Source organism: Hibiscus syriacus, unplaced genomic scaffold (assembly GCF_006381635.1).
Source record: "Hibiscus syriacus cultivar Baekdansim isolate YM2019G1 unplaced genomic scaffold, ASM638163v2 tig00002237_pilon, whole genome shotgun sequence".
Classification (NCBI taxonomy): Eukaryota; Viridiplantae; Streptophyta; class Magnoliopsida; order Malvales; family Malvaceae; genus Hibiscus; species Hibiscus syriacus.
Window position 1 is genome coordinate 21,271,567 of NW_024061918.1, and position 25,474 is coordinate 21,297,040.

General features: G+C 35.3%; 1 protein-coding gene and 2 pseudogenes across 1 annotated transcript; 2 read left to right on the top strand and 1 right to left on the bottom strand.

Moving 5' to 3' along the window:
• The first annotated feature begins 926 nt into the window (after positions 1-926).
• On the top strand, positions 927-17,108 carry LOC120143596 (annotated as a pseudogene).
• Positions 17,109-19,380: 2,272 nt separating this feature from the next.
• On the bottom strand, positions 19,381-21,924 carry LOC120141487 (annotated as a pseudogene).
• A 3,170-nt stretch (positions 21,925-25,094) lies between these two features.
• LOC120139964 (protein transport protein Sec61 subunit gamma-like) lies at positions 25,095-25,380 on the top strand. Its single transcript, XM_039155058.1, has one exon. It carries the CDS (start codon positions 25,097-25,099, stop codon positions 25,304-25,306), a length of 210 nt encoding a protein of 69 aa, XP_039010989.1. The 5' UTR covers positions 25,095-25,096; the 3' UTR covers positions 25,307-25,380.
• Positions 25,381-25,474: the final 94 nt, after the last annotated feature.

Sequence of the window (25,474 nt, forward strand, 5' to 3'; positions counted from 1 at the left end):
ACATAAATCACGAACCACAAAACACAATTATACAGCAAATCCTAAACATAAAAAACCAAAATTTTCTCGAGAAAATCAAAGGATCTAAGACATCGAAGAAGAAATAGTTATTGATAAGGGCCAATGCATTTGTCTAGTAAGAAATTTTAGTTACATATGTTCATCTTTTATTGATTTATACTTGTAATTTTAACGTTTAACTAAAAAATAATATATGTTACATATTCAAAAATTAAATATTAAAATTTTAGTTGTGAATATATGTAATTAAAAATATTAAATATTTAATTATACTAAAAAAATTAAATATCTATTTGCACTAGGAAATCAAATACTCAACTACATTATTAAATACCTACTTGCAACATTAAAAAAATAGGTTATAATTTTGGTTAAATTATGCATTTAGTAAATAAACTATCAATTTTGATCTGTTTAGTATCTAAATTTTCAAATTTTCGAAACTATACCTAACGTTTAGTTTTCATTTCATTTTATTATCATGCATTAAAAACTTAATGCGTTTAGTATTTAAACTATCAATTTTTGCCCGTTTTAGTACTTGAAACTTTCAAAATTTAATGCTAAATTTTGAGTGGATACTAAAATGAAACAAAAACTAAAGTTTTTAACAGCGGATACTAAAATGAAATAAAATTTTAGGTATGATTTTGAAAATATTAAAAGTTTAAGTATTAAATTAAACCAAATTGATAATTTAAGTACTAAACAAATTTACCCTAAAAGTTTTTGTTCGACGGTGTTAGGGTTCTTGGATAACATAATAGGCGGATGTAACGTTATCGATAGTTTAAATTTAGATGCTATATTTGATATTTTCAAATAGTTTAGGGGATTATAAGGAATATTACTCCAAAACTAAAGAAAACCCCTGCAGATTCCCTCTCAGGGACACCGGCCCTCGTTCCCTACCCTTTAGTAGTATCTCCAATTGCAGAACTTTTTGTTTCCCTAGAAAAATCAGAGGAAAAATAAGAAAGAAAATATGAGCAGCTGGAAAAGTCTTCTTCTTCGAATTGGCGACAAAAGCTCAGAGTACAATTCCTCTTCCGATTTCAAAGACCACATTGTTCGTACCTTTCTCTGTAATTTGTTTCTTCGCAAATAAACCCTAGTCCATTCTGCTATTTTCCACCCGAAACGAATTCTTTTTTTTCACGTATTTTTTTTTATTAATTATCGTTCTGTGTTTTTCTTTGTTGAAATTACAGGAAACTTGCTTTGGAGCTTTACGGAGAGAGTTGTTGCATTATTCTTCTGAAATTTTACCTGTAATATCCTCTCTCTTTTTAAAAAAAAAAGTTTTCCTTAAAATTTCCCATTTTAGTTCTGACATGGTTGAAAATCATGAGATATCTTAAGTATTTGGTGGAAAATCAGGAAGTAATTGTTTTAGCCTTTGGAGTGGAGCTGTTAGGTTTGCATTGAGAGTTTTTTTTTGGCACCAACCTAAAGGGGCAAGAGAGAAATAAAATTACAAAATGGAAAATTGTTTAAAATTAGGGCCTTTTTTTCCTGCCTACCTTTAGTTAGTTTAGTAGTGCTGTAGATATAAGTTACTATTATCCTATTTTGGAACTTTATAGTTAAATTTCGATGCTAATAGTTTTAAATATTTCTGAAAAAAAATGATCTTTTTGTTTAACTTTTGGCTGGCTGCTTTGAACTTTTATAATCATATAAAGTTCTTAAATATCTCTGTGGAGTTGATAAAAAATGGCTCCTTTTTCTTTTACGATAAGTTGAAGTCATTGCAAGAAGAAGGCATAAAGATATCAATGCATAAATACACACAATAAGTATAATATATTAAGAAAATTTGGTTAGATTGAAAGCATAGAGGGAAAACAAAGCCTTGTATAACTAAGATTGCTTTCATGAAATTACTCCACTCCAATGATAGAGGACACCTGTGAATTGATGAGTTGGAGTACTATTTTTTCCAATTATAAGGTATTTCCTTGCTTGAGGCATATACAGATTATTGAATGCGTTTTTGCTTCTTTACCCTGACAGTTCCTTCTCCAATGTGCGGAACAATTGCCTCACAAGATTCCCTTGTATGGAACATTGGTACGACTCTTCTAAGCCTTTTGAAGAATCCTTTTATGTTGTCCTTTGATGTTTTTTTTTATTTGACCGTGTCAGCTGTGTAAATTAAACTAGTCAGTTGATTATATTGGCACACCTCTCATGGTGTGATTGTTACAATAAAGTTTTTCTTCAACGGACTTGTTTACTAGCATACATAATGTATAAATGTTGACACTAATCCTGTAGAAAAGATACTGATTTTGCGAGCAAAAAGTAGTATTTAAAACTCTGCCAGATTTCCTGTTGGGCTGAACTGCTATCTTTCATTATTATATAAACATCCACATCAATTGACATATATTCAAGGATACTCCTTTATCCCTTTTGTACATTTAGTGACAGTGCTTACAGGGTCTAATCTCTCTCTCTCTCTCTCAGATTGGTTTGTTAAATTTGGAAGATGAGGACTTTGTTAAAAAGATAGTTGAGAATACACAAAACAGTTTTCAGGTGAGCAAGCTTTTAATTCGAATGATTTCAAGTGTCTATTCCCGTGTTGTTTTAGCCTTCAACTTCAAGGCCTTCTGTATTTTCCCCCTCCATATTGTACTTTCTTTGACATTTTTGCCATGTTGGATTTTTCAGGATGCTCTGAATTCTGGAAAGTGTGACATAATTCGTCTTTTAATGCGGTTCCTGACTGCTTTGGTATGTATGGCATTGTATAATTGTCTATAGTACAGCTGTAGTGATTGTTTTCGGCAGTGTCTTGAATGTCTGGACAAATTTAACTTCCTCGCTCCCTCATATGATTGAATACTAGAGAACTTGTCCAGGAATGAGCACTCTATGATATTTATTTATTTTTTTGATAAGAATGACAAGCCTCCTTAAAAACCTCCTTCTTGATCAAAGAAGAAGGAAAAGAGTGCCTTAGAAACTTTATTACTCCTCCGAAATTACATAAGATTTAACATAAACACCATACTAAAAAAACACAACAGACTAAGCTACTCAACAGAACCAAAAACCTAAACTCAAACGATAAAACGCACTGGAAACGACTAAACATCAACCAATTCCCATCTTTGCTAAACTATCAGCCTCCCCATTACACACCCTTGGAATCAGTCTAATTGAGTGCACACTGTCCGAGATAAAAGATGAAATCTCTTTAACTAATGGGAGGATAAAAACAGGGGCCAAAGCTGGGGTATGGACCCATTCCACAGCCGACTTACAGTCACTTTCCACAATCAACCTTCCAACCTTAACCCAACAAGAAGACATATAGATTTCAATGCCTCTCTTAATAGCCTTTAACTCAGCAACCGGCGGGGGACCCTGACCTACATTTTCTGAAAAAGTCAGAAGGGAGTTGCTATTCCAATCTCTCAAAATACCTCCTATACCTCCATTTGAGCCATCAAGTCTAACAGCTCCATCGACATTCATCTTCAAAAAATCCATAGGGGGTGGAATCCAGCGAGAAACCTGAAAATTGTAAATGTTGAGAGCTTTAATACCATCTGCAAGAGATGGATCACCAATCAGCACATCCTCCTGAATAGGACACTTAGGATACTTGGCTAGAAACCATTTAGATAACCTGAATCTAGCAATAAAAAACAGAGACATCCTATCCAAGGGGGAACCTTCGAACACCATTGCATTCCTAGCTTTCCATATCGACCAAAATACTACTCCCGGGATAAATTTCCAAATCAACGATTTCCCCCTCAGCTCACCCCAAGAACATAGCAAAGAAAGTGGATCCTTTGGAAGGACTAAGGCTATATCCCAAAAGCTTGCTATCTTGTTCCAAAGTTCCCAAACAACATCACACGAAATAAATAAATGCTGAACTGATTCCACCTGTTTTTTACAAAACGGACATAGAATTTCATCCCCTAGCTGCAAACCTCTTTTCACCAACTCTCTCACTACCACTTTCTGATGAGCTAGCTGCCACAGGAAGACTTCAACACGAGGAGGAGATAAACCCTGCCACACCCCTTTTACCCATAAATCGGACTCCCCAGACACCTTGCCGAGTTCCTTTCTACAAGATTTCACTGAAAACAGTCCATCCCCGCTTGCAGACCAAGAAAGAAAGTCTTCAACTGAATCAGTCAGTTTAAAGTCCTTCAGTTTTGTCATTAAATCCAGCCACTGATCCAACTCCCAGTCACACAAATTCCTTTTGGTATCGATGTTCCACACCCAACCGTTCGAATCTGAACTTCCAAACTCAGCGACCATACCCCATTTATTTGTTGACAACGCATACATTCTAGGGAAAAGATTTTTTAAAGGAGACTCATCAGCCCATGAATCCGTCCAAAATGCAATAGACTTTCCATTTCCCAGTTTCAACTTGGAGTTAGATCTGATACGTTCACCCTCCGAGTCGTTCTTCAAGAAATTGTTGGCAATCCCTCTCCAAATCCAAGAAGATTTGGGCGAAAAAACCTTACAAATAGACATGGAATTACTACTTACCTTGTGCCTGCAACATAACACACTTTTCCACAAAGTATTTTTTTCATTGGCAAACTTCCACACCCATTTTCCCAAAAGAGCCCGATTAGATAGGTTCACATCAAGAACACCAAGGCCACCACAATTTAGAGGCGTGCAGACTGATTTCCAATTAACCCAGTGTATCTTCCTTTTGTCCTCATTATCCCCCCATAGGAAACTGGCCATTAAAGAATTAAGCTTCTTACCAATTTTACAAGGCATTCTAAAAAGAGATAAGAAGAATATTGGTAGGGATGTTAACACCGACTTTAATAAAACTGTCCTGCCCGCCAATGAGAGACAATTAGCTTTCCAGCCGGCTAGTTTGGAACTAAAATTCTTGAAAACTGGATCCCATAAGGCTTCTGAGTTTTTCTTAGCACCTAGAGGAAGTCCCAAGTAATCTGTTGGAAGAGAATCAATAGAACAGCCCACCGAAGATGCCCATTCTGATAAAACTTCCTCTTCCACATTAATACCAAATAGCTTACTCTTAGCTAGATTAAGATGCAACCCTGTCATAACACTAAAAATCCTCAATACTCTCTTGACATTTTTAATCTGGGAGAGAGATGCTTGACAGAAGATGATCAAGTCATCTGCAAATTGTAGATGTGTCAATCGAACAGAATTTTCAGATTCCCCAATAACAAAGCCTTGAAACAGACCCCTGTCCATTGCTTTAGATATCATCAAATTAAGCAGCTCACCTACAATGTTAAATAGTAGCGGAGATAAACTGCACCCTTGCCTAAGTCCTTTGGCCATGTGGAACTCTTCTGATGGAGACCCGTTTACGAGAACTGAGATTGAAGCTGTTGAAATACACTGAGATATCCACGACAACCATCTCTTACCAAAACCCATCTCTGACATTACTCTGATTAAAATTGGCCATTCCACGGAATCATAAGCCCTACGAAAATCTACTTTGAAGGCAACCCATTTTAACCCTTTTTTCCTCCAGTAATCAATCCCTTCGTTTGCTATAAAAGCACAATCCAGCAACTGTCTCCCTGGTATAAACGCAAACTGAGAGTGACTAATAATATCACCAACACAACAACTCAGTCTCTTCGATAGAACTTTAGAAAGTATCTTGTATAAACTGCCTACAAGGCTGATTGGTCTAAATTCCTCTACACTGTCCGGATTAAGCTTCTTCGGAATAAGTGTGATAAAAGCATGGTTTATACCGTGCTCCCATTTCCTTCCAAAATAGAAATCTTCAAAAAATTTCAACACGTGCTCCTTTAAAATCGGCCAGCAGTTTTTAAAGAAACCCATGGTGAAACCATCTGGTCCTGGAGCTTTAGAGCTGTCTGATGAAACTATAGCTTGCCATATTTCCTGTTCTAAGAAGTGCTCTTCAAGCTTCTTAGACTGATCCCCTGATAGCTTAGCAAAATCTAGTAGAAAATCCTCCGTTTCCAATGTTGAATTGGAATTATAGGCTGCCTTGAAAAATTCTGAAATATGTACCTTTAATTGTTGAGGATCTGAAACCACACTCCCATTTATCTTCAAGCTTAAGATTTCATTTCTTTTGCTTCTGTTCAGAGCAGACAGATGAAAAAACCTTGTGTTCCTATCCCCCTCCTTGATCCATCTCGCCCTTGACTTCTGAAACCAGATGCTTTCTTCTGTCCTATACAACCTCCATAGATTTGTCCTACAGAGCCTCAACTGATCCCACTCCTGCTTCGAAAGAATTCCACCTTGAGCTTTAAGATCCAATTCATTAATATTCCTCTCTAAATCAGAAATCGACTCAGGGATCCCAATAAATTTACTGCTGGACCAATTTCTGATTGAATTTTTAGTACCTTTTAAGATACTGAAAATACCCCTTTTATTATTTCTCCCCCTCATAGAAAGCATTGAAGATTTAACCAATTCCTCAAATCCTTCCTCCTCTAGTAAATAATTAAAAAACCTGAATGGTTTCGGTCCCCAATTAACAGCTTTGTCCTCTAATGAGACTGGATTATGATCAGATAGGGATTTAGGCAAGAGACTTTGCACTACATTTGGAAAACATGACAGAAACGTCCCAGAGATTAAGAACCTGGCTAGTCTTTCCCAAGTCGAGTCTTCTCTATTATTGCACCAAGTATACCTTCCTCCCACCAAAGGTAGATCAATTAAATGTGATTGCTGTAAGAAGTTTCTAAATAAATCAATAGAATGCCAGTTTTGTGATTTTCCCAACTTCTCGTCCGGATCAAGATACACATTAAAATCTCCCCCAATACACACTAACATATTTTGAGCCGAAACAAACTCCAACAATTCCATGAAAAAATCTTCCTTTTCTGCTTCAATTGATGGACCGTATACATTGATAATCAGACACTCTTCACTTGAATTTCTGAACTTCCCAAAGACTGCTATGAATCTGCCATTAAGATGGCTGTTCGAAACTTCAAAATCATTTTCATTCCACATAATCATCAATCCACCAGCAGATCCCACTGCTGGCGCAACAATCCCTCCTCTAAGGAATCTCCCCCCTATCCTTCTTCTAAGAGCCAAAGAAACAGTTTCTAGTTTTGTTTCTTGAATTAGAATCAAGTTCGGCTTATTCTTCTTCACCAAATTAGCTACAACTCTTGACTTTTCCTTTTTTCCAAGACCCCTTACATTCCAAGAAATAATGTTGACATTTATCATAACAAGAAGATCTACACCAAATCCTTATAGCTAGTCAACAGAGAAATAGAGACTAAACCCCTGACTTCCCCTATTCCCTACTCTCAGCCGAACCCTCTTCAAGGTTGATGATTTTGTCCAAAAAAGCCTTCTTCCCATCTTTGAAAGAAATTCCTAGAACTTTACATACTTCCCATGTAACCATCGCTTCCTCAACCGCCTTCGAGAACTGAGGAGTAAAAACAAAAGGAGAATTAACCATATCAACTGCTTCCCTTGTTAAAACTCTTCTCTCCCTTCTTTTAGACCTTCCTGACCCTACAGCAGAGAAAGGAACTACTGCCAAGACCTCCGAAGAACTATTACAATTAGTTGGTGCCACATAAGGGTTCTGATCATCAGCTGCACCATTTAAAATCATTTCCCTTCCACCTTCCATATTTATTGAAGGAGGCTGCAAATCCTTTCTCACCGGAATACCTTTGTGTTTATTCTCAAACCAGTTAATTCTCACCCTCGACCTGGTATAATGTCTTTTATAGCTGGCCATTCTCCTCCTCTCTATGGGCAAACTTTTGGGACAAAGTGTTCTTCTATGCTGGAACAACGATCTGTCTCTATCCCTAATCAGTTCAGTTCCAACCCCCCTACAATCGTCCTTTTCCAAGACTACTACTTCCTCTAACAAATCCTTATTTGGCTTATTTGAGATCCCTTCAGATTGAGACTGTACTCTATCCGTGAACCCACCCTCAATCGAAATATATTTGTAACCTGACAAATCAGTATTCGAATTCTGTAGTTTTGAGTCTACCAAAACAGAATGCTGAAACTCTCCTTGAACCTCCACCCTACTTAATTTAACATCATGCCCCCCTGGAATTAGATTATTAGCTGGTGAATCATACTCCCTGTTAGGCAACAAATTTGGATTTAAGTCTGCCGAGACATTAGCCCAATTCTGCACCTTTAGTTTATCCGAATCAGATTGCTACTGAGAACCTGCCAATTCCACCCGAGACTCCAAACGGTTACCATATCCCAGTTTTAATAAATTAACAGCTGGCCCAGAAGGTACTATTTTGTGGATATTTGTATTGGACTCACTCGAGCCCTCTAAATGGGCTTCTTCAGATTCATTAATAGAGACATTCCTTAGACCAAGGCCCCTATAGTCCTCTTTAAAATTCAAATCTTCTGCAGAAAAACCTGACACCTTAGCACCACTAGGTTGACTTTCTCCTTCCTGCAGCATTAAATGTTTACTTCCACTGCCGCCTGCCACTGTTGTGCAGACATCACCTACCAACCATCTTTCTACTGTGTCCCTAGAATTCTCAGCTGGCAATTGTGGGCTACCTACTCCACCTGAACTCCAGACTTCTTTCTCTTCCGATGAAGAATCAACTCTAGACACACCATCTCCGGCCACCTGAAGAATTTCTGCAAAAAAACTTTCCTGTTTAGAACTGACCGATCCCACACTAATCTTAACCTTATACGATCTCCCATATGCACCCAAGGTAACAGAATCCTGTATATCATAAGGACTCGCCACCCTCAACAAAGCTCTTGCCACCGCCAAATCCTCTCTTCTGATCGTGGACTCATGAATACACACCAATTTCCCCCACCTTGAGACCAGCTTTTCCAAAAAAGATACATTACAACATAGTAAAGGGATTCCATACAACTCCACTGAACAGAAAGCCATCGAGACTCCATCTACACTCATAAGTGGATCAAGCCAGTCGAACCAAAGTGACACTTCATCCCTTCTGTTTTTCCACGCCTCCTCGAACACTTCCTTCGACCCAAAGGTTATAATGCAAGAGTTCCAGGTATAACCCCATTTAGTTCCCTTGACCTTGATCCCTTTACTAGCCAACCCCTTCACTACTGTCCCCAGATCAAAATGAGATTTAATGATCCCAGTTATTGATCTTTTCACCCAATCATATTCGTCTGGGGGAATATGCATTTCCCACAAATTCCTCACCCCTACTTCCTTGTCTTTATGGCCTTCCCAAATCACTTTAGACGCCGGACCTTCTCTCCTTCCATCCAAAGATGCTAACGCATCCTTGTAAGATCTCTCATCTCTCAGTCGGCTATAAGATTCTGATCCAACTCTTCTACTCCGATGCGTATCCTTTTTCCACTTATCAACTTCCTTACTGTCGTTACTTCTAACAGCCTGCTTTAGTCTCTTCTTCTGGTACTTAGCAACTCCTACTGAGATTTTCTTACCATCAATCCAGATACCATTAATATTTGCTATCGCCTTCAACACCCCATCCTCATTAGCAAACTGGACGAAAGCAAACGTATAATTTCTATAATTCGGCTTGTTGGAATTATTCGGAATGTAGACACGAACAACACTCCCCTGTTGATGAAAAATTTCCTTAAGAGTTTTCCTAGTTACCCTTTTACTTAGATTGTCAACGAAAACCGTCCACTCCTCACCGGAAAACTGACCAACTGAAAACCTCTCTCTCTCTCCCACTTTCTCCCTGACACTCTCTCTCATCTTTTACTATGATATTTATTTCATCATTAACAAAAGTAAAATTTGTGGAAGATTATGCAAATCTTACTTCTTAATGGTTTTCATTTTATGAGGGAAATTATACTAAAAAAATCTTGTTGGTATTGCAAGCGCCAATATCCAGGGATTACAAAACTGATACAAAAGGCAAACTCATACTTGATTTGCTTAGTATTTTTTGAGTTCTTTTGGTGAATATTCTGTGAGACCTTATAGGCATCTACAACTTCAGTTGTATAGTTTTCACAACAGATGCATATTTTGAAGCTTCCTTTACCAAGTTTCTTATGAGGGTAGACATTTATGTTAAGAGTGTTATGCTAACAGGATTAGTTTCTAACCTTTTTTCCAATTGCTGGTTTGTATTCTGCAACTAGTTAGCTAAAACAGATCCCTGTAATGGAAGATATATTTTTAGTTATTTTGAAGATGATATATGAAGCTTTATTTCTCAATTTCCTTGCATTCTGCAGATGTGCAGCAAAGTTATCCAACCTGCTTCAGTAGTAGTTGTCTTTGAAACTCTATTATCATCAGCTGCAATAACAGTTGATGAGGAGAAAGGAAATCCTTCCTGGCAAGCACGTGCTGACTTTTATGTGATTTGCATTTTGTCTTGTCTTCCATGGGGAGGAGCAGAACTCGCGGAGGTGAGGCCTTTCGTAGCTCTCAATAAATATTATTATTTTATGGGTTGGGATCACTGTCAGTTAAGTTGGTTGTTAGTACTTTGTACTTTGTTGTTTCCTTTGAAGGGTTCCCTTTTTATTATATTTTGTAATATATTTAGCCACCTACACCGTGTGTGCCGTTTAGAGTAGTAAAAGTTATACTTCAAATTAGCTCCATCTAAGAATTTTAGTTTACAAATTATGGAAACTAATTTGTTGTTTAGAATTATCTGAAAGAAGCAATGTAAATTTCAAATGACAAGAAAATCTTTGGGAACATAGTTCACTTGGCGCCTGGTTTCTGCTACCTAAGTTTCATTATACTTTAGATTACTACAATTCTATGACTGCTGACCTGTGATTTTTGGTGAATGTATTTCATAATTCTTATAGGCTTATTTTATTTATGCCTATCACGGTTTTAGATTGAATTCAGTCATTAACTGTGATGATATGTATTGTTTATTCTGAAAAAAAAAATGTTTGTGTATTCAGCAAGTTCCCGAGGAGATAGAAAGAGTATTGGTTGGTATACAAGCGTATATGAGCATTCGAAGGCATTCGTCTGACTCTGGATTATCCTTTTTTGAGGATGGCGAGTCTGGAGGTGACGTTGAAAAGGTAAGTCACCTGGTGCAGTTCATTGATCCTTACCTTTCCTTGGTTGACTTTTTTTTGGCTTTGAGGATATTTTTACTATGGCAATTAGTTGACCTCTAAAGGAGAAGCTATGGTGGTTAGGTCTTATAATTGTGTGGATGGTCAACAAAACTAGATTATGTAATTCCATTGTTGTTAGTTCATCGTTATTTCCTCGAAGCTTTATGGGAATGAATACATGTTCTAATCTTAATTATTAAATACGGTCCGAATACAGCTTTCTTCATCATTAATTCCCTTAAATTTCTTTCAGGATTTCCTTGAAGATTTATGGGAACGAATACAAGTTCTATCTAACAATGGGTGGAAAGTTGAAAGTGGTAACATGTCTAGTCTTTGTTTTGTTTATATCTCTGAACCCTTTACTCTTGCTATGAATGTAAATATGTCCTAGTTTGACAATATAAGCAAGTTATTTTAGTATTATATTTTATGATGCAGTTTTATATACAAATTTATTTTCTGTGGTCTCTCTCTTCCATCTATCTCCCATTTTGTAATTGCATTGGAATGGCTTTTGGCTTCTCTACTCTCATCCTCCACTACCCTTGCTTCATCTACATGACAAATTTTGATCGCTATGTTTCTATTTGCTAGTTCCAAGGCCTCACCTATCATTCGAAGCGCAGCTGGTTGCCGGAAAGTCTCATGAGTTTGGGCCCATTAGCTGTCCGGAGCAGCCAGAGCTGCCTTCAACAATTACTTCCTTAGCTTATGGAAAGCAAAAACATGAGGCAGAGTTGAAGTATCCTCAAAGGACACACAGGCTTAATATTTTTCCTGCTAGTAAAACAGAGGTAAAATTATTTAACTTGTTATCGTTGAATTTTAATGGGCCGCCACCATTTTTCTTTTAAACTAAGATGGTCATAGAGTTTATGGTTTAAAGCTTAGTTGCCTATAACAGCTTTGTGCTTATTTATCTCTCCTATCTGGATTTTCCTTTCTAGCCCCCTATCTCTCATTTCTTCTTTTGTTTGACAGGATCTGCAGCCAATTGATCGCTTTGTTGTTGAAGAGTATCTGCTCGATGTGCTTTTGTTCTTCAATGGATGGTTTGTGCACAACGTTAACCTTTCGCTATCTTCTTCTATGTACTTTAATGGCTTTATTTGACGGTGACTATATTTTCTTAGTCATTATGAACTATACATGCTTGTAAACTAATGTCTTTCCATTGACATACAAACAAACATTATTTGAGAAATCCATCCCCCTCCTTTTATGGTTTTTCTAGTATTTCTCATATAATGTTTGTTTGTATCTCAATGGACAGACTGTAGCTTACAAATTAGTATTCTATTTTCTTTTTTTTCCTTTTTTTTATAGAAGTAGGAGGCCTCATTATTCTATTTTCTTTTTGAATGTTATTCATTTACCAACCTTTATGGCTTTTCTTGTGAACTGAAGCAATGCTAGAATTTAATGCTGTATTATTTACATAAACAATGGTGAAAAAATCAATCAGCTTTGCAGACATTGAAAATTCACTAATACCTTGATCTTTACTTGATAGTCAGCAAGAATTAGAAGCAGTTAAAGAGAAGTTTATACATTTATTAAACTGTTTAGTTGCATCTGGAAGAGTTAAAAGCTGAAGTTTCATTGATTGTTTGCTTTGGTCTGGTAAAGCAGCTGCTGTCTCTTTTTGCGTGTTTGTTCCAGCTATTCGTAACTTTCTTTGAGTAATCATCATCCTGATCTTGTTTCTTTACATTTTAAAATGAATTAATTCCTTATACTTATGCTTGTAAAAGTATGGCATTTGGTCTTAATGTTAATTATTTATTTTTCCTGCTCTAGCCAAAAGGAATGTGCTTCTTTCATGGTAGGCCTGCCTGTGCCCTTTCGATATGAGTACTTAATGGCAGAGACAATATTCTCCCAGGTAAAAGGTTAAAGTAGAATAGGGACTCTCTAGCCGCTTCTGTTTTCTTATATTACCATTAACTACAGAACCAAATAAATTCTAAATTGCTACTGCTATACTTGATTAATAAATGATTAAACAGCAACTGCTCTGTGATGTTTCCTTACAAAAAACCTTCTATAGATTCCTTTTTAAAAAGTTGGACAAAGTGATGTTATTTATTTTTTCTTTTATGTTTTGCATGTTAGAGTCTCATATGGAAGTGATATCTCTGTCTTGTTGCAGCTGCTTCTGTTACCACATCCCCCATTCAAGCCAATATATTACACATTGGTTATTATGGATCTCTGTAAGGTAGTATAGAAGCAATTATTTTTTACTATATATTTTTTTTTGATAGGAATAGAGTGCCTTAGGATTTTATTGATCAATGGCACAGAACATAAAATACTACCAGAAGACAAACTAACAAAACCATAAAATTTACAGAACACTTAAACAACCCCCTAAACGACCAGACCTCTCATAAACAATAGCAAAACTATCACAGTTCCAACAACCTCTATAAAACAAGACCCTACTGAAAACCCTCTAAGGCAATTATAAATATTCATCCAATTCCCTGTTTAGCTAAAGTGTCAGCCTCACAATTGTTGCTCCTCGGAATAAGTCTTACAATGATCTCCCTCTCCAAGATTAGGGAAGCAATTTTTTGAACCAACGACCTAAGAAACCGAGGAGATGATGTCGGCAGCAAAATCCAATCCACCACTGACTTACAATCACTCTCAATAATTAACCTTCCTGCAGTTGTAGCTGGTGCAGTTCGTGCTCTATTTGATAAAATTGCTGATTTAGACATGGAGTGTCGAACGCGCCTTATCCTCTGGTTTTCACACCATCTGTAAGTCTCGCATTAAATTCTGCTATTTTTTAACAATATATATTCCTTTTTTTCCTTTTATGCTTGATACGATTCTTGGCTTATTTGATATTGCATCTAATTTATGTCTGATGATTTAGCTATATGTCCAGTTCACCTACTAGACCACTTGCTCCTCCTTTCAGGATGTTGCTTTAAGGTTTTACAGTGTATTTCTTTGCATGTAGTAATAATTCTTCGCTCCACAGATCAAATTTCCAATTTTTTTGGCCATGGGATGACTGGCTTATGTTCTGGACCTCCCAAGGTGGGCTCCACAGCGTGTATTTGTTCAAGAGGTCTTCGAAAGAGAAGTTCGTTTGTCATATTGGGATAAAATAAAGCAGGTACGGAGACGTGATTGAAAGGATGTACGTTTTGGTTGGGGCAACAAGTAATGGTTAAAATCATTCTTAACCTCCCTTGGTTGGGCCTGTGTTGTATTGATTTGTACTAAAAATTATATTATACTAACCTTGGCATGTTGCTACATCTTGGTAACATTTCTCTTTTTATTAAACTTGTTAATCCAGAGCATTGAGAATGCACCTGCCCTTGAAAAGTTGCTACCACCCAAGGGTGGTCCAAATTTCAAGTATAGTGGAGTTAATGGTCAAGAAAAAACCGAACAAGAGCAGGCACTTTCTGCAGAGCTTAGCAACAAGGTGAAAGAAAGGCAGTCGGCAAGTGAGATAATTGTATGGATTGAGAAAAGTATATATCCTATTCATGGCCTGGAAGTTACCCTCAGTGTGGTTGTACAAACTCTTCTCGACATTGGATCTAAAAGTTTCACTCATCTGATCACCATCTTGGAGAGGTATGGGCAGGTCATGGCAAAACTTTGCTCTGATCAGGATAAGCAGGTCATGCTTATAACTGAGGTCGGTTCATAATGGAAGACCAATGCACAAATGACAGCTATAACAATTGATAGGATGATGGGTTATCGTATTGTATCAAACTTGGCCATTGTGAGATGGGTCTTCTCTCCAGAAAACATTGAGCAATTTCATTTATCCGATTGTCCATGGGAGGTATATCAACAAATTCAGCTTAGTTACCCTCCCCAACCTTTTCCTTCCCACAAACAATAGCATGTGTGTTTAGTAGTTTCCTTACTACATACTTATTTAATATATGGTGGTTGGATTGAATACTATAAATTTAGATACAAGTATACAACTATAAATTTTTTTCCATTTCAAATACTTCAATTCAACAGGTTCTCAGCAATGCAGTTAGTAAAACATACAATCGTATCACTGATCTAAGGAAAGAGATTTCATCTCTGAAGAAAGGTGTTATAACTGCAGAAGAAGCTGCATCTAAGGCGAAAGCCTATTTAGAGGCTGCTGAGTCGAAGCTTACTCTAGTGGAAGGTGAACCTGTTCTTGGTGAAAACCCTGCGAAGTGAAAGCATTTAAAATCTGTGGCTGAAAAGGCTAAGGAAGAGGAAGAATCCATCAATGACTCTTCAGAGGCCAAAGAGGCTCTTCTTGCTCGAGCACTAGATGAAAATGAGGTACTAGATTCAACTGGCATGGTATGTTGTTCAATAGCTTTGCAATTTGGACTGTCCTTGTGGTTGAGATCTTCACAAACTGTTCTGGAGTGTCTAATTGAACAAGCTTATATGGTTGATGAATAGCCCAGTAGTACCAAATATCCTTTTTAACTAGTATATTCCGGTCTGCATTGAATGTCTTCTTTGCTTTTAATTACTTTTTTATTAGTGATTATGGAAGCACACAAAATGCGTGGTAGTTCTATTTTAGTTTCCATTTTTGTGACTCTTGGATAATGCACCTAGTATTCTCCACTTTTGTGACTCACTTTTTTTTTTTGGATAAAATGTTTATATTATATCCAAAGAAAAAATTCAACCTTGAGTATTTATCATGACTCCTGTATTTGCTTGTTTGAATGTGCTCTCTTTATTTTCCTCAATCCTTTCTTAAGTTTACTCCCCTTCCCCCCCCCCCCCCCCGGTTCTTTCTTGGTCTCTAACTAAGCTTAAATTATCTGATTAACCTTCTATCAACACAGTTTATCTTCTAATTACCTTATTCTATTTTTCTGTGCGATTCAAATGTGTAGGTTCTGTTCCTCTCTCTATACAAAAACTTCTGCACTGTATTGATGGAGCGTTTGCCTGATGCATCCAGCGATGTGACATTGCAATCATTAAAGTCTATCCATGGAGATTCAATGGCTGTTGATCTTGAAGAATCATCGAATATGGAGGTGGATGATGAGAATGGAATACCTAAGAAAAGTCCCAACTCCCCAACCTTCCACTGTGTTGCTAAGATCCGCCACTGCCCTGCCCCATTGTCTTTATTTATCTTTATAAAAAATAACAGTTAATTAATTATTTTTCATTTCTATGTTGCAGTCAGTCGAATGAAGGTAAAGCGTCAAATACTTGCAATGTAAAGGAAAAAGAACAATGGTGTTTATCTACTCTGGGCTATGTCAAGGCTTTCTCAAGGCAATATGCATCTGAGGTTAGTACCGTTTATTGAGCTCTTTGGGAATTGCATTGCCTTGATGCTTCAGTACTTTTAGGAATATTAACTGAATCTAAAATCACATTTAATCGACAAAATGAGTGTATATTTATTTTAAAAAAAAAAAGAGTATTAATATAAATGGATTTGGATATCACCTGTATATCGAGAAATGATAATTCCAAAATATTGAAATAATACACATTATATATATGTGTGTATATATCAATACCCCATGAAAAGCAAATTATGTCGAATAATTCGTTGCATATGTTTCTCCTCATTGCATTTTCTACCAATCTGTATTTTTGGCAGATATGGCCTCACATTGAGAAGTTGGATGCGGAGGTGTTCACTGAAGATGCCCATCCTCTTTTGCGGAAAGCTGTTTATTCCGGCCTTGGCCGGCTGAGCAACGAGTTGTAACTTGGATGATGATATTCTTTAACTTTATCCATTTTCGACATCAATCAATCGGTACCACACCCCTTTCACCCTTCAATTTTTTTATGTACATGAATTAAGAGAAGTGAGAACATTGTTCATGATCGATCACTTTTTAATTTATCGTCAGAAGTAGATGCAATAGTTTCGATAATTTAGTGATGAACTTAATGTCGTGATGTGTACTAATACGGCCCTCCTAAGTAGCCGAGTTGCCTGATATAAGGCTTTTAGTGTGAGCAACAATTCTCTTGAGTTTTTCCCCCTAAACCTTGTAGACATAGTTCAAATATTTTCAGTGTTCTTCCTGGAAATTATTATATACCTTGAGAAAAACTCGTTGGATATGTGTTTTATTTTGCATTTTAAAATCTTTAAAATCAGAAATTTGCAGCATATTTGATGCAACAATTTTATTTTGATTAAAATACATGTCAGGTCATTCAATTATTGATTTAGTTATAAATAGATCAATTTTTTAAAGTTAAGATTTAATTAATTAAAATATTATTACAAACAGCCATTTTGTTAAAAATGTCTAATGTGGTATAATAATTATGGGTAAACTATATATCGATCACTTAATTAATGTCTTTTTCATTTTAACCATCTTTTTTAAAATTTTGTCAATTAGATCATCTAACTATTTAAATACATTTAATCAAGTTACTAGCCGTTAGCGGTGTGCATTTAACCAAACCACTAGCCATTAGTGGTGGAGTGGCAGTTAACTAAGATAATATAATTGTATATTTTGATCCTCAATATTTATATATTATATTAATTTAGTCTTGACTTTTATTTTATTCAATAATTTTCTAATCATACGATGACATGCGTAACCTTATTGGAGAGTCTTTTTTTATAATTTTAATTTATATAATATAATATTTTTTTCCAACGAGATGGTAAGAAAAAACTAGTTACAAAGAAATGAGGAATCATAGAATGATCCCTGAAAGAGAGGTACGATATACATACACGTTCACAACCTTTTACATACAACTTGTACAAGATCGATGCAAGCTTAAGGCAGTTGTAATGAGAACAAGATTGATGTAATATACATACATTCACAACCTTTTCGATTTTCCAGATAGTTTGGATGGACATAGACCATGACTTCCACTCGTAACTAGAGCAGGCACAACAGCCGACTGAGCCAGAAGTTTAGCCATCTCTCCTAGCAAGCTATCTGCAATAAACAAAGACTTGCATAAAAGAATACCCCCAAAGGGACTAAAAATGCTTGCATTCCTCACAAAATTGTCAGACTCCGTCCGGAATCATTCAACAACAATCAAAACAGTAGTCGCACAGCAAACGAAAACCCTCGTATAGATTCTCTACATGTAAATTTTACTTTTAAAAGAAAAGCGACGAATCAAAGTTTCATAAATTCGTCAAGAAAAACTTAAACCCAATAAATTTATCCCAAGCTAATATCATATAACTTCTTCCAACAGAGTTAACTATACAAGAACTATTGACATTTGATTAAGCGTACGTGCTAGAAAAGCTAAGGCACAATACTCCAATAAAAATGGAATACCCATGAATCTAACAAGTGAAATAAAGTGAACCAAGAGCTTAGGTTACAAAAAGCTTCATACATTTAATGGAATTAAAACCCAGAAAGAAAGCACCCCAAATTATACAAATTTCAACACCAAAAGAAGAATTCTTTAGACAAAAACCAGAAACTACAACCACCCAAATATCCAACAAGCCATGAAACCAAAAGAAAACATCAAATTAAACCTGGGGGAAAACAGAAGAAAAAGATGCACAACTCACCTAAAAGAACCGACACGGAGAAGGAGAGGGAAAAACAAAGGTCTTTCTTTCAGAAATTGCAGTAATAGAGATTAAATGTATAATTATATTATAATATTTAATGATTAATGACTTAATTAAATATATTTAAATAGTTAGATAATCTAATCTACAAAATTTTTAAAAATAATGATCAAAGTAAAAAAGATACAATGATATATTAGATAATTCGATACTAATTTGATATACTTTTTTATATTATAAAATCAATTGAATATATCATATCAATGTAATAGTTAAATAATTATGTTTTATTATAAAATTATAATAATTTATTATTATATCAAGAAAATAATACTCCATATTTTTTAGAGAAGAGAAAAAAATACTTGCATATTTTCACAAGTAGTCCTTCTAAATCCGGTCTTACTTTAAGTGGACATGATTGTAAAAAAGGAATATTGTATTTCTTTCATAGTTTCCAAATTGCCAAGCATCAATATATTCATTTAAAAAAAAGGGCTTAGACACACTTAAACATATCTAGAAATTTAAAAATATCTAGAAATTTAAAAATATTTTTCAAAATTTTATTTTTTTTAAATAATGGGTATGTAATTTTTTTACTTTTTTATTTTTTCCTTAATACATTAAATTAAATTTAATAATTTTCCCAAAATAATGGGATGCACTTTCCCTACCGGAGTTTAGTGCATCCGCACCTTCTTGAAGAGACGGAAGAAAGCAGTGAACAAACCTTTCCTCTTATATTTATAATGAAAGATAAGGAATCGATTTTTACATTTACTGGGCCTATATATGTATACTGAGTAACATATATTTATACCAGCCGTATGTTATCCGCACTTCCTGACGATGAATGTGAAGCAGCAAGGACAGCTGCACCGGTCCCTGATCCGTTCAGTACCACTGATCACGACATGCCGTGCGATATCTTCCCCCAATATTTCATGCAGGGCTTCGTGCAAGTAGTCCCTAAACGTTGTGTATTGTGTGTATATACTTCCCTCGACATCCACTGCCATTCTTCTCATCTTGATGTCGCTTCTACTTCTTCCACCCGTGATGCCACTACTTCCATCCCGACCAATCTTTTTCAAAACTCCGACAATGCCTGCAGCCACCAATTGAGCAGCCCTACGGGTTACCACATCGCATATCTTCACGACAAGCTTCCTAGACTTCAAGGGAACATCTGGAATCTGCAATGCTAAAGTGTAAGCTTGACAAACAACTAAGGTCATGGCCCAAGAAAAAGAACACGAGGGATAAATGTTTGAGTCAATTACATCAAGAATATCTTTTAAGATTTTCGCCACTTCCGACAATTCAGGGGAGTCATCCTCATGCATTGCAGTCATTGCAGGCGCCCTGAAATTGGATGTGGAAATCGTTAATCTTGTTAAATGAATCAGAGCAGCCCTACAGGGAAAAGAGAAGCATACCTTAAGGCAAAAGGCACATATAATCGGGGAGAAACCGGTCCAAAAATATCCAACTCTTCTGACATCCTTAGAATCACTCTCCGAACAATATCACCAAGATACATGCCTGATATCATTTTCTCAAAACCCTTGAGAAAATTTTAAGAAATTAGATCCAGCTCTTCATTACGATCGATCAAGAAAAGAATACATAATTAGACCTATTGCTACCTGATCATTCGGATTTGGACTCTCGGCATCTAATTCAATATCATATGAGGTTCTTGGCAAATGAGACGACAAAAAGTTTCCCCGTTCCATATTGACAACCTAGAGATGAGATAAACAAATAATGTGAACGATGATAAATGCAATCGATTACTTCCACATATAAAGTAAAATAAAAGCCACATGCGACAGAAAGAAAGGATACCATGCATCTGGAAGTTGTAAGAAGTCCTTGGCACTTAATAATAGCATCAGTCCGCTCCCAATAGCAGGCATTTGTACCTGTTCCTATTATCACTGCAGCAACAGTGTCCGCATCATGATAACATCCAAGAGCTAATGTTCCAACAGTATCATTCACCTGCTTAAGAAATCCATGAAAGTTATCCAAACATGTAACTAAATACGAAGATACATCCACATACGTCTCGTGAACAAAATATACTTCGCGTGCTACAGATATTGAACAAAATATATGATGACTCGGAACTAAAATAAATGGTTAGATGATGCTTCTTTCTTTCATCAATTCCTTACTCAGTATACTAAAGCATAACTACAGTAAGAACAAGACATTAGAAATATCATCAAGCATCGTGCCATTTTTTTTCTCAGGGGTTCCATAAAACATAGAAACGTTCAAATTAAACCTACAATGAAGAATTAAAGCTCACCAGCACCGCAACTCGCATATTCAAACCTTTCCTGGCAAGTGCTTGCTGTAAAGCTCCAGCAACCTCTTTTCCAACCTTCAGCCATTTATGCCACAAATTTAAAAGAAATAAAACCCTAGCAATGAATTAAAATATAATTTTCAACATAGTTAATCGAACTTGTTACGACTCTCGAATGCAGGTATGTTAAATCGAACTTGTTATGACTCGAGAATGCAGGTATGTTCAAATTTTTTTTCTAAGTACCTTAATTTAATTAGAAGGTTTTTTTCTCATCATATCACCATACCCATGTTCAGATACGGACACTTCAAGAAAAATGAAGCACCACCAAGCATTTGACATAAAGTTGCCAGTTATCCTAGCAGTTTAAAAAGCACTCGTATTTAAAAAATACAACACTAACCATGTTTTTTATTGCAAATGCTTTTGTCCATTTGATTAAAACCCCTGATGAAACAGATGTTTTCTTCACCGTAAAAGAGAATGTAAACCCTAGTTCTTTTGTAACTGAAGATTGCACAGAATCATTTCCTTTTCCAACAAACCGATGCAACGATGAAGCTATAAAGTCAAAAAGATCCTGCATAAAAAAAGTTTTCAAATGTTACTAACTTCATTTTGAATTGGCAGATAATAAGATTTTCATATGTTTGCCGAGGATTGGCGAGCGGAAACTTTTAGATACCTCACTTCTGCCAGTCATCAAATGCTCGGGAATGGGCTGTTGCTCCACATCTGGATCCAAATTGGATCTTTGACCTCCTAGTTCAACCCGTTAGACCCTGAACTTAGTACCTCCAAGATCTAGGGCATAAAAAAATTCTTTTCTCACTCCTGAGAAAAAAATAAGTACTTCTTTTACTAACACGACTTATCCAAGAAAAAGAAGATAAATATATATATATATATATATATATATATATGCATGACCAGACATTAACACCATTTGCTAAGGTATAAATCTATACAAAAGAGACTGCAGTGCAAAAATCATTCATATAAAGCCTGTTAAAGGCAACTCAACAGATAAATTACACCTAAAATTCCGTTACAAACCCGAATTTTGATCATTAATTAACCTCAGACCACATTAGATACAGGAATCAATAGATTCTTTCAGTTAACGTAGTTTAAACAGAATAGTACCTAACGTCCATATATATGCCAAGAAAAAGGAATCAAATCAGAAACCACTAATGTCCTATGAACTACACAAATTAAGTTCCGAGACAGAACTAGATTCCCTATTCAAAGCAATGGAATCTGGAATGAGAAAAGGTGAAAACAACAGGTAATACTATTTCAATGCCATTAAACTTCAAAAGTAAAAAATCATTTGTAGGAGATATCGTCTACACAAGATCATGTTCATTAATACTCGAACCGAAAAAACGGGTCAAAACTACAACATGAAGAAAGAAAAGAAAAAGGAACAAGCAAACATCAAATAGAAAAGAAAGAAAATATGTAACCAGACAAATCAAATTACCATGGCAAAAAGTAAAAACAACTCACAGTGGCCAAGTTGGAACAAGACAAAAAAACTCAAATATCATACCATAAATAACAAATGAAGGAAACATCACCAACTTTGACATAATATAATGCAACACGCAATGGCATAAAAAAGGAATTACTTTCAATTCCTAGTGATGAAATCAAATCTATTTTCCCTTTTTTCCCCTCAACTTACATATTGAGTGGAAACTTTAACTATCTCAACAAACAGATAAAGTTCAAAATACTCAAGTAGATGAAATTAAAGAGTGAACTATTCAATTAACAGAACCCATCATCTAATATGCTACACTGCAATGCAACAATAATCTCAACAATTAGTGCAGGCCAACCAGCATATATAATTTCAACAATGTATCAATGGCCAAACCTAAAAGGAGCCTTTATATCCACAATGTATCAATGGCTTCGAAGAGGGAGGCCGATGGGTGTAAGGAGAGAAGAAAAGAGGGAAAAGTGAATTTTTTTTAATTAGAGACGTGAGAGAGTGGCTGAAGGGTTGCTTTCAAAACCCTTAAATTTGGGTTTAAATTAACCCACGTCTGCGGCCCCGTTTGGAAATGGAAAAGGGAAACATGTTTTTTTATTAGGGTTAATCACAAGAGTAGTCCCCAATTTTTTTGTCTTTATTACTATTTGTTTTGCTGACTTTTAATCTAACCCACTAACTTTTATTTTATTGCATTATAACCACTGTTATTTATTTATTTATTGTTATTAATATTTGAAAACTTATACGACTTTATGGTGACCCGATCCGAGATACGATCCACATTATTATGGTCCGAACCCCGCTAACCGCTAAGCTTTTTAATTTATTAATATTCTAATTTTTATTTTATTGCTTATACTAACATTCTAACTTTTTTTATTTTTATTGTTTATACTAACTTTTATTTTTATTGTTCTTACTAACTTACTAATATTTTATTTTATTGCACAACTAATTCACTAACTTTTAGATTTAATGCGATCTATTTCCTTTTTTATCTATTTATTTTTTAGCATATTTTTTAGTACTTCATGTTTTTGCCTTTTAATTTTCCAACGTTTTATTTCAGTCCTCTTTTATCGTTTTAGCACTTAGTTTTCATTATTTGTATTTAGGAAGCTTACTTATATTTCATTTTATTTTTGTCCCTGATCTTGATTGTGGTATATTTATATTTATGTTTCAGTCTTATTTATTTACCCTCTTATTTGTATAGTATTTTATATCTTGGCGGTTGGTTTAAAATGTTTTTATGTTGGTCCATTATTTATGTGTATATTTAGAAAATTATTAACACTTTTTTTTAATCATCATTGTTTTCTAAAATATGTAAATGAGAAAATTTCATTGTGAGGGAAATCTACGAAGACATATCCCAACTACAAGGGAAAGTATCTTTTTGAGGATTTTTCGCATAAATGTTATTTTTTGTATTCGATAATTCTCTTTGTTCCACGTTTATTTATTTTAATTATATTTCAACTCTTTTCACTTTTATTTTGTTTTATTTTATTTTATCTTTGCGAAAAATTACGAATAATATATTTTGTGAGGGGAATCTATGAGAAAGTCTCCTAACTACAAAGAAAGTGTATTCTCGTAGATTGTTCACACAAAAGGTCATTCGTTATCCGAAAATCGACACTTTTTGAATAAAGTCCAATGAATAAAAGGATCGTAATATAAATATATTTTTGAGATTATAATTCCCAATATTTAAACAACATATAATCGTTTAGGTACCAAAATTTGGGCGTTGTGGGGGTGCCTTTCCCCACACGTAATCAACTCCCGAACTCTTAAAAATGAATCTTTGATTAAACACAGACCATTTTTTGTCGTTTAAGGTTTCTAACCTACCTAACTTAAAGGTTGGTGGTTACTACAAAATCAAATTGTTTTCCAAATTGAATTTCATCGCCTTCCCTGAAACTAAAATTTTCAAGTCTAACGGATCCCCGAATGAGACGTTATGACAGCTTGGTGACTCCGCTGGGGACTTAGAGAGTCAGTCCATAAATGATTATATGGTGTTTTTATTCTTGGGAATTACAAATTTAAATTGTATTTATTTTACGATCTTTTTGTTTATTTTGAGTTTCAACATATCATGTATTATTTTACTTTCAACTAATTGATTTTTTGACTTAAGTGGTTTTCATATTTGACCTGATTTTTTGGAGTTATGAAAGAGTTATTTCTTGGTCATGTCTAAAGGTTTGTGATTTTCTCCTTACACACAACACGTGCATTTACATAGCATAAGCTCACTTATGAACTTTGTCCCTTTTAAGTTGAGGTGAAGGCTTAGCCTACTGTAGACACCCGTTTTTGTCCGGGTCTACAAAACATTTTATTATATTATTTATTTATTTATTTATTATTATTATTATCAATATTATTATTCGTATTTTTTGTAGGCCCCACAGTCAATCACCATGATTCAACAACCCCGATTTAGTGAGATTTAGAAAATAAACTAACGTATTTGAGTCATATTGAAACACTAAAACTGAGGCATTTGAGTCCAAGTGAGACTCTAAAACGTCTCTAAAAATAGCCAATCACTAGGCTATTTAAAGGCAAGCAAAGGGGAGATATGGAGGCAATGGATTCAGTTTTCTATCCGCTAAGAGAGTTCGCTAAGGATAGCGTTCGTCTTGTCAAGAAATGCCACAAGCCTGACCAGAAAGAGTTTACGAATCTGGCGTTTCGTACAACGATCGGATTCGTAGTTATGGGATTTGTAGGGTTTTTCGTTAAGCTCATCTTTATCCCCATTAACAACATTATTGTTGGATCTGGTTAGGTGTGGTTCGATTCCTTCCATTTCTATTTTGTTTTTCATGTTACTTTGTTGGTTTATTGTATTATTATATGTTATTGCTTTGGTATTGTTCTTAATTTATTCGAATTAAAATGAATAAAGCACGGAGAATAAAAAATCTATGAAAATTTGTTTGTTGATTACTCTAGG